We start from the raw sequence: 16891 nt of genomic DNA, 5'->3' as shown, positions 1-16891 counted from the left end.
TACTGCACCAGCTCGGTTCCCGCAGCCGCGGCGACTCCTGGGCGACTCCTCATGCATCATGCCTCAGTACTCAGTACTCAGTTCATATCGGCACCGTCAAGCGTACCACGCACGCTGTGGCCTGTTGCTGCACGCGCTCATCGACGTCTCGAAAAACAAAACAAAACAAAAACGGCCGCAACTCCAACTCCGCGGTGCCAACACGCATGCAGGGATGTCCGAGATCTAGAGGCGCGCATGTTCTCGCCGAGTTCTTCTCCTCCAATCCGTCTGTCCGTCCGTGATCGGAGTCTCTCCCTCAGTGTCCGCCAACCACTCCTCCTCGCCAGAGTCAGAGGGACCACGAACCACAGCCTACATACAGGCGCCTTGACCCGCCGGCCCCTCCCTGACTCAAGTCAGAGACTACGTAGAGCGGGTCATCAACGACTCCCGAAGCACGATCTCGTTGGGCGGCGGCGACGTTCCTGATTCGTGAATGCATATCCGAGTCGCTACTGCCGGGCTTCCTGCTGGGTGGCAGCCGCAGCGCGCTTTCGGACAACCTATTCACGAATGACATCGTTCTCCCGGGTTCGCAGCAGTCTCCGTCTCCGTCACGTTCAACGGTCACGAAGTTTACACGTTCATTCGCGTTCGTGCGGAGTGACTAGTGACTAGTAACTGGCAAATACTAACACCAATCACGTTCGCGCCACCCTTACAAGTTACATCTCATGCGGCGTGTCGGAGAAGATCGACCTCTCAGGCTCTTTGAGGCGTCGCATGGGCCCTCAGACGAGCTGCTCGTCGCTCGTCGCTCGAGCGATCCGGACGGAGGCCTGAGTACCGAGCAAAGAGTCAATACATACAACGACACATGCTCGACGTGCGACCAGCAATCAGCGGACTCCCTTGAAATCTCGTGATCTCGAGTCGTCACCGGTCACCACGGTCACCAGCAAGAGCAAGAGCAAGAGCGAGTCCGCCCTGGCCCCTCGCCCCTGGCCCCTCGCCCCTCGCCTGCGCTCGGCAGCCGAGAGCTCTTGTCAAACATGAAACATGAACGTCGTATAGTACACTGGCCAGTGGACGAGTGGCCAGTGGCCGCGGCAGTTCCGACGCGCAGCGCAGCACGGACCCCGGGCTGGGGCCCTGGGGGCTGCGGGCTGGCACGGGTTTATTGGTTTATTGTGTTGACAGCAATACTCTCCGAGTCGTTCGGGCCCCGAGGGGGGATGTCGTCGATAACCTGCACCCCTAGCCACTACACAACGCAGCGGCAGTCCGGATCGCAAAACGACGGAGGGATGAAACCTGAAACGCCAGGTTTATATGCGGTCTGAGGATCTGAGGCCTGAGGGCTCACATCCGAGTCGTATTGAGTCAGAGCGAGCCATCTGCATCTGCAGTGGACAGCGTGCAGTGTGCAGTGTGCTCCTTGTTCAAGCGGACGTGCAGCTCGCGCCCGCGGCGCGCCGTGACCGTTGACGATGAGCGATCGTGGTTGTGCGGGTCCCTGCCACAGTGCCAGTACCAGTACCAGTACCAGTGCGCCGCGTCAAGCGTGTTCGGTGAAGCAGAGGCAGAGACAGACTACAGCGTCTGCGTCTGACTCCCGAGATGGGGAGACTTGGTAGGGGGGGAGGGGGGGGAGGAGGGGGGGAACTGTCAGATGTGCAGTGCGCGACGCCGGTGGAGGAGGAGGACTCGGGGGCCGCGGGACGGCGCTCGATCTGCACGTGTCGTCAACAAACAATAAAGCAATACAGAGGAAGAGGATGGAGAAGGGACTTACCTCGCGCATGGCAGGCACACTGGCAGGTGAATGCCTCCATGGCATCCATCCACCCGCGATCTGCAGACTGCACGAAGGATGCAGGGATGCACGCGCAGTCATCCCGTCCCGGTCACGGTGGTGGACCTACTAGTACTCGAGTACACTTGTCGTGACCGGACTCCGAAGGTGCGATTGTCTGGCTGGGCGTGCCCGGGGAGGGGGGGAGTAGTCGAGCAGGACTCAGGAGAGGTGGACTCGGAGAGGGAGTGTGTGTGTGTGGATGGAGTAAGAGAGAGAAGGGACCCGGGAATGGGAGTGGGGAGCGGGAGCGGGGTAGATCGGAGTAGGGCTACTTGTGCCTAGAGTAGAGCGTAGAGCCTAATAGAAAACACTTTGGCAGTCTCGTCGGGGGCTTGCGCATTCAAATTCGAAATGCGAGGGTTGACACTGTATATTATAGCCAAACGGTGACGTCGAAAGCGAGAGGCTGCGAACGAAGAGGTGCATAGTCGTCCGAGATCGGCTCGGAGGTCAAACTTGAAGCTGATTGAATCCCCACACCGCGGCACATTGGGCACCATGTTTCGACCTGCGTCCGCCGTCGGAGAAGCGACGGATTTGCGGGGCGCGACCCGTATACGTTCCATGTGCGCTGGCCCGGGTACGCTCGCAAATCTGAAATGGTTATGGTTATGGTTATGGTCATAGTTCCAGTCCTTTTCCTCTCCTCTTACTCCCCATGTCGCATGTCGCATGTCACGATGAGTAATGTCCGAGGCCGCGTCGCACCTGCCACCAGTCAGCACGTCGGAGAACGAGAACGATATGTACCTTCTCGGTATCGGTATAGCACCGCCGCGGTACCCATCCACAACTTGTCTTTGCAGCGTGCAGCGTAGAAGTTCACTTCGACTCGCTGGACGATCGCACAGATACACGAAGGTATGTTACGGTTTACCTTTGGACGATATAACCACGGGTCCGCTCGGGCGGCGCAGCGTGAACGTGCGAAGGATTGCGCTACATAGTCAGTCTCGGTATTGAGCAGACTTCAGCGCTGCTTCCGGTGCAGGTGGGATACAGAATCATCGAAAAGCCACCCGTGACCCTCGAGTGCCTCGACCGCATCGGACACCTTCTCCTTGGGCACAAGCACATAATCGGTGTTCCTAGAAAATGACACGGTCCGACACGTCAGCAGTGCTGCTTTCGTGAAATGGACATGGCGATTATCGACATTACCATGTCGAGACGGCGAACACCGGTATGCCCGCGTCCTTGAGCGGAGTCGTGAACGCACACACGACGCCCGTGAGTTCTGAAACAGACCAGACGACGCACAGCCCTCAGCTTTCAGCTATGATTACGCCTAGTGTGATCACGGAGCAAAGACCTACCAAACTCCATCGGGCCCGCGATCTTGAAGCACCTCCACTTCGCTTCTGGATCGCCGTCCGAGGCGCATTGACCAACGACGGACACCTCCTCCGGGGTGCGCGTGATAGAGAACACTTCCTGCGACTCGGAGTCCGACGACAGCTTGAGAAGCAGGTCAGGCGTCACGGCCTGGACCTTGCGCACGAAGAACGGTGCAGGGAGGAGGGAGAGACGCAGACATGGGTGGTCGTAGGGAAGACCCATTGTCGAGCGAGTAGTACTGAGGAGGAAGGTGATTGTGAAGCTTGATGTGCGCTGAAGAGTAGCTGGGTGATGTATCCGCGATGTCTCGAGCCCCCGTGTCACCGAATGACTAGGTTCGTGGCGCCGACGCGTAAGCGTAATCGATCAACTGCGGGAATGTCGAGACGCCCGGAGGGTCGTCTGTACAGAGACCAAGCTCGGCCTAATGATGATCGCTCGACAACACAACAGGGAACTACGAAGCGAAGTCAGCAAACACTAAAACACCTCGCAGCTAATTGTTTTTTTTTTCAAACTGAGACTCACGAGATTGATGTCAGTCATCGTCAAAGAGGAACACGCGGCCTTGGCTGTCGTGGAACATGTCCAGCACGACCTCTCGGCTCAGCTGCTCAGGCCCCCGGTCCCTGTCTCCAAGCAGCATCTCCAGCTCCTCTTCGACCGTAAACTGGGGCCGATCATCCTCATCGTCCTCATCGGTAACGACAGAGCTCGTGTCGGCAACCGAGTCCTCTTCCTCATACCACCCCGAGTTGTCCCTCCTCTCCCCATGTCCGTCCGGGTAACTCCACGACACATCATGGTCCTCAAAGTCGTGCAGAACGCCCCACGACGTCTGCACGGCACGAACACCAGGAAAGACGTACACGCGCCGCTCGGCGTCCCCGCGCACGGCCGCCGGGTGGCAGATCAGCGGCCAGTCCAGGCTGATCAGGGACTCCCACTGCTGCAGCGGCATCGTGGTGAGGATGCGCACGCGCTGCAGGTTCGGCACCGCGCTCGTCTTGTCCAGCTGGTACCACCCCTGCTTCCATATGTGCGGCGGGGGGTGGTGCCCCCAGACGTCGACGAAGCGCAGCGCGGGGGCGTTGATCGTGAGCGGGTCGCGGATCCAGGTCGGGATGACGAGGTGCTCGAGCAGGGGGCAGAGCGTGCCGAGGTGCGCGAGCGAGGCGAGTCGAGGGAGCTCCCATGCGAACGAGACGCCGTGGTGCATGTGCAAGTAGGTCAGACGGGAGCCGTGCGCGCGGAGGAGCTCCTCGGGGACCTCTTCGCACCCGGTGGCGGTGAGAAGCCGGAGTTGCGGCAGCTCCCAGCGCTGGGATACGTAGCGCTCGAAGGGGGAGTGGTCGACGTAGATCTGCAGGTCCCTCAGAGACGGGAGACATAGCGTTGGGTGTGACATGAGCTCGTCCGAGTACTGTTGCCGTGCGACGCGTCCGAGCTTCAGGACTGTCAGGCCGGACGCAGCAGCGAGGAGCCACTGCAAGCGCAGGAGGACGCGCTCGTCGAGCTCGAGTGCAAGGTCAAGGACACGTAAGCTCGTGCCGAGGCGTTCGCGGAGCAGTCCTCCCACGGAGTCGCAGTCGGGATCGGGCTGTAGCAGCCATGACGGATTGAACCCGTCTCTGCTAGCGTTGTCGAACGGTTCATTGGCGAATGGAAAGTGGGGGTGTGGATGGAAGGAGAACCACCGGAGCTGTGTGCACCGCTGGAGTATAAGACGGAGATCCTCGCGGACTACCTCGGCGCATGGGGCCCAGACGACGCATGCGTCCATCCGGAACCGCCGTACGAGCGTCCCCACGTCGCGGCTGGAAGACGACGGAGATGGTCCCAACGTGCGGGCAAGGGCTGGAATTTGGCCCATCCGTCGGATGACTATGTCTTCGTAGAGAACCTCAGTGGCAGGGCCGAAGAAGGTCTTGCACGTCAGCACGAGCGCCTTGCGTGTCCTGAGAGCCGTGAGCCACGGATTCCGGGGTCCCTGGATAACCGAAGGATCGTGCTGGTAGATAGGCGGCACCGTTTCTCTGAAGATGTGCAGAAGGAGCTCATGAGGCAGCCGAGCCACCTGAAAGGAGGGGGACGTATCCAGCGCGTTCGGAGAGACGACCTATAAACAATCGTCAGCAACTCCGAAGACAATGAGTCAAAATGATCGCTTCACTTCTTCATCCGCAGCGACTCTCTTCACCGCGATCGCTCGCCTCTGTCGAGCTCTGGCCATTTCCTGAGCGATAATGGCGTCTACGTCAGAGATGTAGACAGAGTTTTCCGACATATGGTTGGTGTGCCCCAGGGCAAACGCGCAATGCGCCGGTCCTATATGCGTAAGGGATCATCAGTAAGATTGGTACAACGCGCCCTTGAGCTGTGCGAACCTACTCCAGCGGGATGATGGTCGAACGAGAGAGAGTTAGAAATAGTGGCGGTGCTGCGTTCTTGATCAGCATTCCATCCGACGGGAGATAAGATAAGATGCATTACAACCTGCATCTATGACCTGTGCACAAGTTGCAGTGACGGCTGGAGACGCATCTTGCATCCCAACCACGACCTACCACGACGTGGCAGCTATCACGAACATGACCGTTTCTTTGCAGGGCGAAGACAACGCTGGAGCTAAGCCGCCGATGGGCACGGGTCCTCCGACGCATGCCGAACTTGTCGCCTACTATCCCGGAAAGCTCACCTGGTCGCAGATACAAGCGTTCATTAATGCCGGAATGCTGGATGTCATTCACCGCGATCCTGTTTTGCACCAGAGGTTTGTTTTTGTGCTCAGTATTTCTGGAGTATATCACTCACCTATAACGGTACGCAGGTACATGGCCTGGTCTGCCAAGACCAAGGATGAGTACGGATCAATGAGTATGTCGTCCGTATACTGGGGCGGGCACTGCCTTGACATGAACTTAGTCGCGTATCTGAAGGAGAAGCGTCTGCAATGGGGGAAGCCAGACACGTTGTCCCGACTCGGGACCTCACATACCGACCCCGCCTTCTGGACGAACAGCGAGGATACTCCGCCCAGAACCCTTGAGTACTTCACAGCGCAAACGCCAAGTGAATATTTCTGTGTCGTGAGCAACGACTGGCCATACTCGAGTAAGTTGCTGTCCTATGCTATCGTGACTTGACTTCGTCTTACCACGAGAACGACAGTTCCAGCCGATGTCGAGCATGTCGTCGTCTGGACGAAACTTCCCATCATACATCCTTCTCTCGTGGACGCAAGGATAACAGAAATCGTCGGTCAGATTGGCTTGACCGGCTGCACGGGACTGGACAGTCCACCTCCATCTCTGGCAGATGAGCTTCCCGGTGCGCTCCCCGCCCTCACGGCGTGGAAGATCACGGCGGAGGACGTGAAGTCGATGCCAAACGCGGAGCGATTGAGCCCTGAGGAGAGAGAGCTGATGAGACGTGCAGGGAAGGAAGTGGATGAGTTCATACGGAAGCGGTGGAGGGAAGACGAGTGGGAAACATGCTGGTTCGTGAACCCGCCGGTGAGTAGCATGGAGTCGGCGACCTCGACTACACACGTTGACCCAATTTACTCTACAGAGAAGACAGACTGTCCCTGGGCTCGCGCATGCGCACGTCTTCGCGCGGAGGAAGGGTCATAGAAAATAGTTGGATGTGGTATAGATGTACACGACGACATGACAGCACGATTTACACAGTAAAACTACATTGCGAGACTGCGGATCCGGAACCCCCAAATCAAGCAACCATCGCCTCTATCACGCAGTACCCCTTACATCGATGATGATCTTTCGACTTCTCAGCATCGGTAGCAGTCCGCACGAAGGCGAGCGCGTCCCGCATGTTGTTCTCCGTCCTGGTGACATGCTTGGACCCCATAGAAGCCGGAGCGGCATGCCGCGTGTGCACCTCCACGTCCTCCGGCCCATTGGGGACGGCAGCAGCGCGGCACTCAGCGACGTTCTTCCGGAACTGCACGTGCCACCTCTCGTAGTCTTCGCCCTCCAGCGGCGTCGCAGTCCCAAGGATGCTCCCGTCCACCAGGTTGTCGACGATGCACAACTCGCGCGTAATTCCAGCGGCTTTGACCCCGAAGAACGCAGGTGAGCTGCTTTTCTGCAGGGTGGCGAGGAGGCGTGCTGATACGTCCGGCTTGTTGAGCGCGAACACTGTCGTAAGCCCAACGAAGCGACCATCGACGAGGCATGCTGCGAGGTACAATCCGCCGTATGCCCAGGGGTTCTTGCCCAATATGAGACCCTCGAGGGTGTAGAGCTGCTCCATAAAGCTCCATGGCAGACGAATCAGCCTCAGAGTGGGTGCCTCCAAGTGTAGCGCGGCGACGTCGACATATTCCGCGCGGAGGATGTCCGCCGGAGCACCGGAATCTGCAAGGAGCGCGAGCGTAGGTTGGCGCAACATGGCGGTGCTACCGTGCACGTTATTGAGCAGGCTGCCTGCCAAGGCAACGGCTGCGTTCACTACCGGCCTGGTCAGCCTCCTCTGCTGCCAGTGATCGTCGCCTGATGCGGGGAGTGCGTACGAGAGCGAGCCCGCGACAACGTAGAGCACTGTGACGTGTCGGTGGGAGTGGTCAAGGAAGCGACGTGGGGATGACCAGAGTACGAACCGCGCGCTCATAATGACGATCTGTAGCCCAAGCCACACATATGATTGCAATGTGGTGGCAGAAGAGAGCGTCACGTAGTTAAGGATGTAGTACGCCAGAACTCCCGCAGAGGCCAGCGCGGCAAGAATCCGCACACGTTTGAGGTCGCCTGCTCGCCGATGGGGGGCGACGTCTCCGGGGCGAAGACGCGGTGCCTCGCGAGTGTCCTGCCAAAGAATGAAACAGGGACCTTTCGCGGAGGGAGTCATGACAGTGTCATTGGGGTTGATGATAGACGATGGGAAATCGCGCCCGTGGTTGTCCTCCAGTCGAGCATAGGGAGCAGTGGTATAGAGCACCAGGGCGAGGGGCACAGCACAACCAGCGATCGCAGTAGTACTGAAGCAGAGCACCAGGGTCGCCGTCCAGACCCCAGTAGACTGAGTGTCGTTCATGTAGCGCTCCATGATCCGTAGAGTAGCAAGTGGGATTGTAGCGAGGACGACAGTGATTGCGACGTTCACCGCGACATTGACGACTTGACGAGAAGCATGTCTTCCTGCGAGCGGGCACCGTGCGTACCCGAGAACGATAACGATTGGTCGTTGCCACCGCGAGTGCTGCGCGTCGTCGTAGATGGCTTGGAGGAGGGAACCTCTGTCGTCCTGCCACCACTCCTCGCCTTCGCCCTCGACTCTCCTGAAGCTCTTCGCCATCTTCGTGCGTACGGTTGTGTAGGCACCCCCGCCGCCAAGGTTGACGCCGGCTGCCTCAGCACGCCCGAGACCGAGTGCGAGCTTCGCGTATGCGCGAACGGCACCAACAAGCCCGAAGAGCGTCCACATGGTGCTCATACGCTCCCATATCGGAGCGGCTGGCGACACAACTTTGTCTTCCACCGTGTCTGCAGCAAGGAGAGACACGATGGCTGAGAGGTCGACGAATGATGATGGCGCAAGCGAGGAGTCTGTGCTAGTGGCATTCAACTCGGAGGGTGAGCGGGGACATGGCGCGGCGCGGGTATTCTGCACCAGCCAGACAGAGATGATGGCGAAGATTTCCTGGATCATCACCATGGATATGGAACAACGAGGCCGTCCTAGAAAGAGCACACTTGTTTTCCTCGATCAAAGTGCATGTCTATGAGCGATGGACGTACCTTGGCCAGTTCTGGGGGTGAGGGGGAAGACCGACGAGGTGATCGCTTCAAGCTCATGTCTAATAGTGAAGACAGTACTCGTACTAGCAGGCCTACTAGACGCGTCAGCTGCTGAATGCGCTAGCTACAACCTGACAGGTGGGCGCATCAGCGTGGAACTTTGACTCACGACGGCGGGCAGGCATAAGTATTACTCGTTGACCGGTTGACCAAACGTCTGGGTAAGCAAGGTTTGATTGATCTTCCCTTTCGGAGTTTCAACTACCGCTTGAGTCCGGGAGACATGATAAGATTAGATAGATTCATCGCGCACAAGCTGTGAGATTCACAGAACACACGAAAGCATCCAAGACAAGAACCCATGTTATTGTACAATGATAATGATAGTCACATCTACTGTACCCTACTATCTAAGAATCCGTCTACTGCTTGCCGAAGACCTTGAAACGCTCGCCCTCGACGGGCAGGAACGTCTTCTCGCCTGCGGGTGCGGATGGCTTGCCGAACGGCAGCTGCGCGACCAGCTGCCACGACGAGGGAATGTTCCAAGTGGAGAGGACCTGGGGCGTAATGAGCGGGTTGTAGTGCTGGAGGCTGGCGCCGAGACCCTCGGTCTCGAGGGCGGTCCAGACAATGAACTGGAGAATGCCCTGGAAGAAGAAAGAAAACATGTGAGCAGTGATGGTCGCGTTGATGGAACGCGATGGAAACATACGCTTGCGTGCTGCGACCAGACGGGGAAGCGATCCTGGTAGAGCGCAAACTTGGTCTGGAGGTCCTTGACGACGTTCTCGTCCTCGAAGAAGAGGACGGTGCCGTGGCCGTTCGCGAAGCCCTTGATCTTGCCCTCCGTCGCGGGGAACTGTTCGGCAGGGACGATCTCCTTGAGGATGTTCAAGGTGATGTCCCAGAGCTTCTTGTGGTCGTCACCGAGCAGGAGGACAGCCTGTCAAACGCCGCGGTCAGACGCTGGACACCCGAGCTACCAGTAGAGCGGAATAACATACGCGGCTGCTCTGGCTGTTGAAGGAGGAAGGAGCGTGCTTCACCGCCTCAGCGATGATCTCCTCGATCTTCTCATCGGGGATCGTTGACTCAGGGGTGATGGTGTAGACGGAGCGGCGGGTCTTGACAGCCTCGAAGAATGCAGCAGAGCCAGACATGGTGGTACGAAATTGGGTGAGCGTGGGTGTGGGGTGGGAGTGCGAGAAGAGCTTTGTGAGAGATGGAAGACGACGTTGGGAGAGGAGGACCGAAGGACGGGGAAGTTTATATAGCGCAGCCATCGATGAGGGACGCATCATTTTGCACGCGAAAGACGTTATCTGAAAGCAGTAAGTCGGCGGGTGAGGATGCTGGAACAGGCTGGAACTCCGAACGCCTACTGTTGATATGGGTTTTTGGGTCCTGGAATCCTTCCGTTACCGTGGCCGGGAAGCCCCGAAGTCTGCAGCTGAATAATCCTCCTGGCCTGCAACAGGAGGGTCTGTGAGAAGATCGGCCGTTTAAAGGCAATCTCAGGGGATAATCAAATCAGGCCGACATGTCTTTGGCGTTCCGCACCTTTTTTGGACAATTTTCCGCAGGTTCTGACTGTTTCGGGTCTCGTCATCAGCGCTTGTATGACACAGACGGCGGCCTGCAGCGCAAGCGAGCTTGACACCATGCTCGGTAAGAATCGTCAGATTGGTGGTCTGTTAGGAATCAGTATTGCGTTGGATGGGCCCTGGATGGGCCGTTGTGCAGCAGGATCGTGCGTTCTTCAGCTCGTGTTGATGTGGTGTATGAATGTACTTACGCATCGCATAGAGGTTGGGTGCAATCGGGAACCCCGCGAGAACATCGCTCGAACGACAGAGGTGACGTTCATTCCTCGCCTGAGATCTGGTGGTTAAGTGGGAACGACGTTTTAGTGCTTAGCTGTGTTCTCCTCGTCCTGACACTTCAACCGCGCTCCCCGCTAACTCCGACCAGACCGAGCAGACGACCTCGAGTGACAGTGGGCTCCGCATCGAAGAGTCTGCACACGCTTCGTAACAGGTTGCATTAGCTGGAGATGAGTTGAATGCATCGCGGTGACAAGACGGGAGGAAAGGGACCGTGTGCTCTCATTCGCACGGTTTGAACGCATCTGACACTCATCTGACGCCCAAATCGTCAGCGTCTCGTTCGAGCTGCCCTACACCTCTCATTGATCTTCCTCTTCACGCATTACGATCCATGACTCATTCCATCCAAGGACGCCAACGGAAAGCTAATCAACCGGTGTCAACATTCGAGTCCGATTGAGGCCGCATACTACACTTGACACTTGCAGAGTTCCGGCGGAAGTTGGCCTCACTCATCGTACTCAATCGTACGCAAGTATGTTTACATGAGGCATATGTGCGTGTTGCCACTTCATCCCCAGCAGTTTTTTTGTGGCGAACCTGATCTGGGGCACCTGCGTCTCGTCGATCCGCACTCGGACGTCGACACAATCATGTCTGCCCTTGCCAGCGAATGTAAGCAATGCCATCCATTCTCAGTCGCCACATGGTTACCAACTCGTCTGTCATAGAGTAGAGGAACCGGACGCTCTCGCTTCTGATAGCAGGTGGTTTGCCTTCCACGGTTCTTCTCCGCATTTTCTTTGGGGGCCAGACTTCCTCACGAATACGACCAGCGTTAGTCTCGTGTGCATGACATGGACATGCGATGCCGGTGCTGTCTGCAGGTAAATCTGGGTGCGGTCCTGTGGCGCATGTATCAGGTCGCTCTGCTCGCCGGCGGGAGCCTTCGGAGCCGGACAGCTCCATCCCATCGCTCCGCTTCGTCCGCAGGGAGCCCAGACTGGCAGCCATGCCACCCCTAGCTGCTAGCTAGCGAACCCACCGGCATACGGCATCACTACATATTCGAGTCTTAGGTCTCGTTGCCCGAAGTACATGCTAGCCAAGGTACTTCCGACTGGTGCCGAAGACCAAGGTGAGTTCTGCTTGGTGATCATGTTCGCGGCTCGCCGCAGTACTGCCCGCATGATCTAGGGTCCGAAGACGCGGACGCGGGCGCGGACTCCAAGTACTTGCTGGACTTACGCATTCCAGCAGTGTTAGCAACGAGTCCACAGGCTCGAGCGAGTGGCAAGATGAGGATGAGGGGTCAGATAAGTTAGACTCGCCACTGTGTGGCGCAAATTGCATGGGCGTGGATGACGACAACGAATACCTTTCTATCTATCGATGGTCATGAAACTCCCGAGTGTGGTTGGGATCTGACGGGCTTGCTCTGTGTGGCACCGCACGCTGAGATAGAAGCACTGCCAGGAGTGCGTGCATCAGGCTGGGCGCGACGGCGCCTGGCATCTTGCTTTGTCCTCGGGCGTGGATAGGAATGTTGCAGACGCAACCTTGCGCGTGAGCGTGCGAGAGCCGGGGCAAAACGGGGTGAGTGAATTGGATCATGGATCATGGATCATGGCGAGCGAGACACCATGAGGGTGGCAGCACGGTGGACAAAAGGACCACTGTGGACTGTTCGAGCTCGGAAACGAGGGAGGATTGCTGCGAACGGAGGGATATGTCTCCGGAAATTCGCGCTCTGTACCATATAAAAGACCTCTTGGATGAAGCTCTTAATGCACTCACAACACAAACTTTCCACCACTGTCACCTACCGGGCTTGCGCCTTGACCTACTACATACAACCACTCAACTCCCACATCACCATGCCAAGGTGAGCACACTCCTACTCCGCGTCAAACCAACAGCTCGTAGTAGTAACGGTGCTCATGTTCCGGCAACGCAGACAGGACAAACCCTTCAAGTGCAACGAGTGCGGGATGGCCTTCTCCGACGAGTACAGTCTCTACGTCCATATGGCCGAGCGCCACGGCTTAGAGATGCCCAGGAAGGGGCGGAAGCTCGCTCGCGCCTTCCTGCGCATGATACACATGTAACAGCGGGATCGCATGTCAGCGGGACGCACATCACAACTGTTCGAGTCGCAAGGAGTGTAGTATTCATGACTGTACTGAGGGAGAACTCAGATATACATGACAATGCTGTCGGTGCAGAGACAATTTCGTGATGCAGACCGTACCCGTGTAGCCTGATCCGACGAGCACCCTACCCGTTCACAGTGAAGCAACCAAGGTACTTGGGGATCGAGTGATACGGCGCTCCTAAGACTCGTTGTCATCGTCGGGGCTAGATCCCGCGGGGACGTAGTAAGGGGTAAACGTGCGCCTCAAAAAATCGCTGTCAACGTCCGAGTCCGAGTCCGAGTCCGGTGAGCTTGTCTGTACTGCGGGAGAGAGCGGATCCCAGAACGCGGTGGGCGTAAGTACCTGGGAAGCGTCGGCGGAGCTTGCCTCAGGCTCGCGCCCCGGCGGACCCTTCTTGCCCTCTTCAAGCCAGCCGGTGCCCATGTACCAGCCCTCATCCCTTGCGACGCCAGGCATGCTGACGGGTGTCGAGTGGACACCGCTACCTGTGATACTGCTACTCGAAGATGACGAAGACATCGTGCTTGGGTCGGTGGACCAGTTGAAAGGAGGTATCGGAATAATGGCAGCGCTGCCGTCGTTCCCTCCGCTGCTGGGGAAGCCATCGCCGCTCCCGAAAGCGATCGTACCAGCTTCCACAGCCTCTGTCACGACATGATCTAGAGCGTCCGGTCAGCATTACTGGGTAGACATGTGGAACCCGTAGACGGTGTACCTGACACAGGCCGCGCAACCGAGCGCTGCGCGATCACGAGGCAGGCGGCGAGTGCTGCAAACTTGGTGTTCATCGTGGCTGAGAGATTGTGTATGTAGAAAACGGCGAGGCGAGTCGGGAGTGATGATGACGCCTGTGTGTCTAACGACAGAGAGAGTCCGAGACTAAGCGGTCGAGGAATTGAAGCGCGAGCACTCCGAAGCAAATATCCTCACCCCTGCTGTGGAGCAATTGTGGAGGCTTTGAGTGGGCAGGCTAGGATTGACTTGGGGATTTGAGTCTGCGATGGTCACAAACCTCAATGTCCGTGCCATGATGCGGAAGCAAACTTCGGTCGGTCGGAGGAGCACGCCGGGCGGAAGCAGAATTTTACGCACTGAGACTCTGGGCCCGCTCCGAAAACAGTGAGGGCATCGCCTGCCAAGCTGGCCTTTGTCATATGGAGCGAAATGCTGCTCGTCCTGGCATCCTGTGACAGTGGCAAAAGGGAGTCATCATCGCCGGAGGACATCAAAGTGGAGGGTGGAGTCAGTACTCATCTCCGATGAGGCAGAGCTCAAAATAGTCTAGCAAATACTTTCAAGTACATCATACCTGATCATGACACCACACATATGTACTCAGTAAGTTGGAAGATGCGGTAGCGCAGATGTCGAAAGGCCGCACGGCATGATCCCTGGTAGATCCAGAAAGAGTCTGACGGGTCGAGTATAAATGCATTTCTTTCATGTTCGTGGCCTTATAGCTCAGTGGTAGAGCACACGATTGCAGATCGTGTGGTCCCGTGTTCGAACCACGGTGGGGCCTTTCATTGGGACTTCCACGATTTTTGGACTTCACTATGTGTTTTACAGAGTCAGAAGGAGGCGGATTTGAATGGATGCGTAGGAAGCATCAGTCTTCTTTTTACTTTCGTCACTCCTGTAAGATGTATCAACTATGAAGTTGGATGAATGAACGTATCGGCAGTAATAATAAGCATGTCCCAGTCTGCTAGGGTAATCGGCACAAGTCCAAACCCAAGCACCGAGAGCAAGTCGTCAAACCACGGTTCAAAGTGTCGGTTAATAGGGTTAATTCAAGTATGGTAGCATCTGGTCCTAACATGCACAAACATGACCGGACCGAAATGAAGCCGGGACATACTCCGAAAATGACGGAATTCCCAATAGCACGACCGGAGGTGACTTTCCTCGCAACTCTCCTCTTCTCGTACCACCACCATCCCCTCGTTCTCTCACTCAGCCTTCTGTCGTTGGCAATTATGCTGACCTCCACGTTTCGCCATGCCCTCCGCGCGACTCGTAGCTCACGAACGACATGCGCGAGATGGGCTTCGACGTCTTCCACGTCAAGCTCTACGGCCTCGACATTTCGGCATAACTTCAAGCTCTTCACCGGCGCGTCCGCCATCGCGTCCGTATCGTACTACCTCGGTGCGATGTATCCGCCAGAGATTGCGCATCTGCTCTCTCCACGCACTGCGCCGCCACCTCTACACCCTGACGACCCCGCTGCGCTCGTGCACATAGCCGAGCTCGAAGACCAGCTCAACCATCTTCCGGTACTTGAGGCACACCGTGTACGGGACGACAAGCACGAGTGGTACGAGACACGGCCATATGTAAATCTGCCCGAGGAGCGCCGCGTCAACAGCCTAACGGCGGGAACGCTGAAAGGCCCGGGGAAGCTCGCGATCCCGCCGCTCGTGCGGGCGCGGCATGACTCGAAGGAGAACTGGGTGTTCATCCATGTGGGAAGGGCATTGTGCGGACACGAGGGAGTCATCCACGGAGGGTTGCTGGCGACGCTCCTCGATGAGACGCTAGCGAGAGTGGTGAGTTTTTCTTCCTCTCAGTCACAACGCCATGTTCTTGCATGCATGAGCCGGTTACCCGCGAGTATCGCTGGCCAGTAGGCCTAGGGCGACCGGCCTGCTCTTACACTGGCAACTCGCGAAGTCCGGTCTGGAAGGGCGAGGATCGCGCGTAACCAAGCCTCGAGCCTGCGTGTTCTCGTGGGGGCGAGGTCCGTTCGCGCACCTCGTTGCAGCCTGTCTACCGTTCTCGTCGAGCGCACAAACTTGGTTACATTCCACGTCAAGGGAACGCGTGGAATGGCCCAAGTTGGATTCGCGACCGACATCACGCACAAAGTGGCGAGCTTGACTCTGCGTGCGTCCCGACGCCCATGAGAAACGGTACTCACAGATGGGTGCAGCGTCTCACCGACGTTCTCTACTCGTTTCGCGTCAGTGAAAGATAGAGGTGCACTCCCAGCTGCACGCGTACGGGAGACTTGGATATGCCGCTTGTTAGCTTGTGTTGTGGACGAGCTATTGCAGCCTGCCTTTCCCCTGCATTGTCTCTTCGTGCATCACTTCGCTTCAACTGACGACCATGACTGCAGGCTCTCCTCAATCTTCCCGAGAAGGTTGGCGTCACTGCAAGTCTGAACATCAACTACAAAGCCCCGACGCGCGCGGACCAGTTCATCGTCATCAAGGTGAAGCTAGACGAGGCTCAGGGCCGCAAAGCGCGGGTATCCGGGACGGTGGAGGACATGGCTGGCACCGTTCTCGTGGAGGCAAAGTACGTTCATGATCTCCTCTCTACTATACACCGGAAGCTGACGTCCTACCACCCAGTGCGCTCTTCGTGCAGCCACGGTACGCGAAGCTGCTGAACTCCACAGCGGTGCGGCATATGCTCGGCGAGCCATCACACTCTAAGGATCATGGGGCTGTCGCTCCTGTCCCCGTGAAGCTTCCCGGCGGCGCACAGACTCTCGTGGACTCGGAGGCGTGAGGTGCGATCTTGGACATGACTAATGCTTACGATCTGGATATCATCACATATAATGGGCTATAGATACATACGATTTAGATGCGTACGCATTGGTGTGTGTTCAGGATATCTGTTGCGCATTTCAACCGCGCGTCAACGTCACACAACGGCCTTCCTCATTCGGTTCCACGCTATCCTCCACTGTCGGACCCAACCCATGACCTGGTCCCATCCTAGGCCTGAGGAAATAGGGGTCGGGATCGGCAGCATCGCCTGTAGGAACAGATAGAAGACGTATCGCGCAACCATCTTCGCGCCCTTGACCGGAACCGACCCAGTGACCAACAAAATCTTCACCCCGTGCCTCCCACATCAGCAAAAACCTCCCTAGCCAATTTGCACTAATTGGCGTAAATTTGTACAATTAGCCACAAGTGGTCGATGAGAGCCATTTAGTATGGTGGT

General features: G+C 57.3%; 10 protein-coding genes and 1 non-coding gene across 11 annotated transcripts; 4 read left to right on the top strand and 7 right to left on the bottom strand.

Moving 5' to 3' along the window:
- Positions 1–1433: 1433 nt before the first annotated feature.
- On the bottom strand, positions 1434–1999 carry L226DRAFT_157996 (uncharacterized protein). The gene has a single exon (XM_067672506.1). The coding sequence runs from the start codon at positions 1877–1879 to the stop codon at positions 1541–1543; it is 339 nt and encodes a 112-aa protein (XP_067532838.1). The 5' UTR covers positions 1880–1999; the 3' UTR covers positions 1434–1540.
- A 663-nt stretch (positions 2000–2662) lies between these two features.
- L226DRAFT_157973 (uncharacterized protein) lies at positions 2663–3522 on the bottom strand. Its single transcript, XM_067672505.1, has 3 exons — positions 3157–3522; positions 3002–3077; positions 2663–2928 (listed from the first exon to the last, which is right to left on the bottom strand). Exons 1-3 carry the CDS (start codon positions 3398–3400, stop codon positions 2811–2813), a joined length of 438 nt encoding a protein of 145 aa, XP_067532837.1. The 5' UTR covers positions 3401–3522; the 3' UTR covers positions 2663–2810.
- Positions 3523–3568: 46 nt separating this feature from the next.
- Positions 3569–5590, bottom strand: L226DRAFT_561941 (uncharacterized protein). The gene is made up of 3 exons (XM_067683474.1): positions 5566–5590; positions 5352–5506; positions 3569–5297 (listed from the first exon to the last, which is right to left on the bottom strand). Exons 2-3 carry the CDS (start codon positions 5463–5465, stop codon positions 3717–3719), a joined length of 1695 nt encoding a protein of 564 aa, XP_067532836.1. The 5' UTR covers positions 5466–5506; positions 5566–5590; the 3' UTR covers positions 3569–3716.
- Positions 5591–5723: 133 nt separating this feature from the next.
- On the top strand, positions 5724–6871 carry L226DRAFT_490531 (uncharacterized protein). The gene is made up of 5 exons (XM_067677320.1): positions 5724–5951; positions 6009–6055; positions 6104–6292; positions 6350–6693; positions 6752–6871. The coding sequence occupies exons 1-5, from the start codon at positions 5770–5772 to the stop codon at positions 6818–6820; spliced, it is 831 nt and encodes a 276-aa protein (XP_067532835.1). The 5' UTR covers positions 5724–5769; the 3' UTR covers positions 6821–6871.
- Positions 6804–9066, bottom strand: L226DRAFT_614975 (uncharacterized protein). Its single transcript, XM_067686710.1, has 2 exons — positions 8941–9066; positions 6804–8880 (listed from the first exon to the last, which is right to left on the bottom strand). Exon 2 carries the CDS (start codon positions 8855–8857, stop codon positions 6911–6913), a length of 1947 nt encoding a protein of 648 aa, XP_067532834.1. The 5' UTR covers positions 8858–8880; positions 8941–9066; the 3' UTR covers positions 6804–6910.
- Positions 9067–9362: 296 nt separating this feature from the next.
- On the bottom strand, positions 9363–10103 carry L226DRAFT_547022 (Nitroreductase; the record flags this gene model as incomplete). The annotated part of the gene is made up of 3 exons (XM_067682465.1): positions 9363–9590; positions 9656–9886; positions 9948–10103. 3 exons carry the CDS (start codon positions 10101–10103, stop codon positions 9363–9365), a joined length of 615 nt encoding a protein of 204 aa, XP_067532833.1.
- Positions 10104–11420: 1317 nt separating this feature from the next.
- L226DRAFT_524839 (uncharacterized protein) lies at positions 11421–12284 on the bottom strand (the record flags this gene model as incomplete). Its single annotated transcript, XM_067678916.1, has 3 exons — positions 11421–11801; positions 12018–12151; positions 12224–12284. The coding sequence occupies 3 exons, from the start codon at positions 12282–12284 to the stop codon at positions 11421–11423; spliced, it is 576 nt and encodes a 191-aa protein (XP_067532832.1).
- Positions 12285–12568: 284 nt separating this feature from the next.
- On the top strand, positions 12569–13026 carry L226DRAFT_537369 (uncharacterized protein). The gene is made up of 2 exons (XM_067681316.1): positions 12569–12654; positions 12727–13026. Exons 1-2 carry the CDS (start codon positions 12647–12649, stop codon positions 12875–12877), a joined length of 159 nt encoding a protein of 52 aa, XP_067532831.1. The 5' UTR covers positions 12569–12646; the 3' UTR covers positions 12878–13026.
- A 76-nt stretch (positions 13027–13102) lies between these two features.
- On the bottom strand, positions 13103–13713 carry L226DRAFT_573312 (uncharacterized protein; the record flags this gene model as incomplete). The annotated part of the gene is made up of 2 exons (XM_067684830.1): positions 13103–13584; positions 13641–13713. 2 exons carry the CDS (start codon positions 13711–13713, stop codon positions 13103–13105), a joined length of 555 nt encoding a protein of 184 aa, XP_067532830.1.
- Positions 13714–13952: 239 nt separating this feature from the next.
- Positions 13953–16865, top strand: L226DRAFT_554164 (Thioesterase/thiol ester dehydrase-isomerase; the record flags this gene model as incomplete). The annotated part of the gene is made up of 5 exons (XM_067682980.1): positions 13953–13973; positions 14276–14280; positions 14970–15477; positions 16050–16231; positions 16288–16865. 5 exons carry the CDS (start codon positions 13953–13955, stop codon positions 16445–16447), a joined length of 876 nt encoding a protein of 291 aa, XP_067532829.1. The 3' UTR covers positions 16448–16865.
- On the top strand, positions 14376–14447 carry L226DRAFT_t190. Its single transcript has one exon. It is a non-coding gene; the product is annotated as a tRNA-Cys (tRNA).
- Positions 16866–16891: the final 26 nt, after the last annotated feature.

Source organism: Lentinus tigrinus (genome assembly GCF_003813185.1).
Source record: "Lentinus tigrinus ALCF2SS1-7 unplaced genomic scaffold L226scaffold_24, whole genome shotgun sequence".
NCBI classification, from domain to species: Eukaryota; Fungi; Basidiomycota; class Agaricomycetes; order Polyporales; family Polyporaceae; genus Lentinus; species Lentinus tigrinus.
This window is presented reverse-complemented; position numbering and strand designations above follow the sequence as displayed.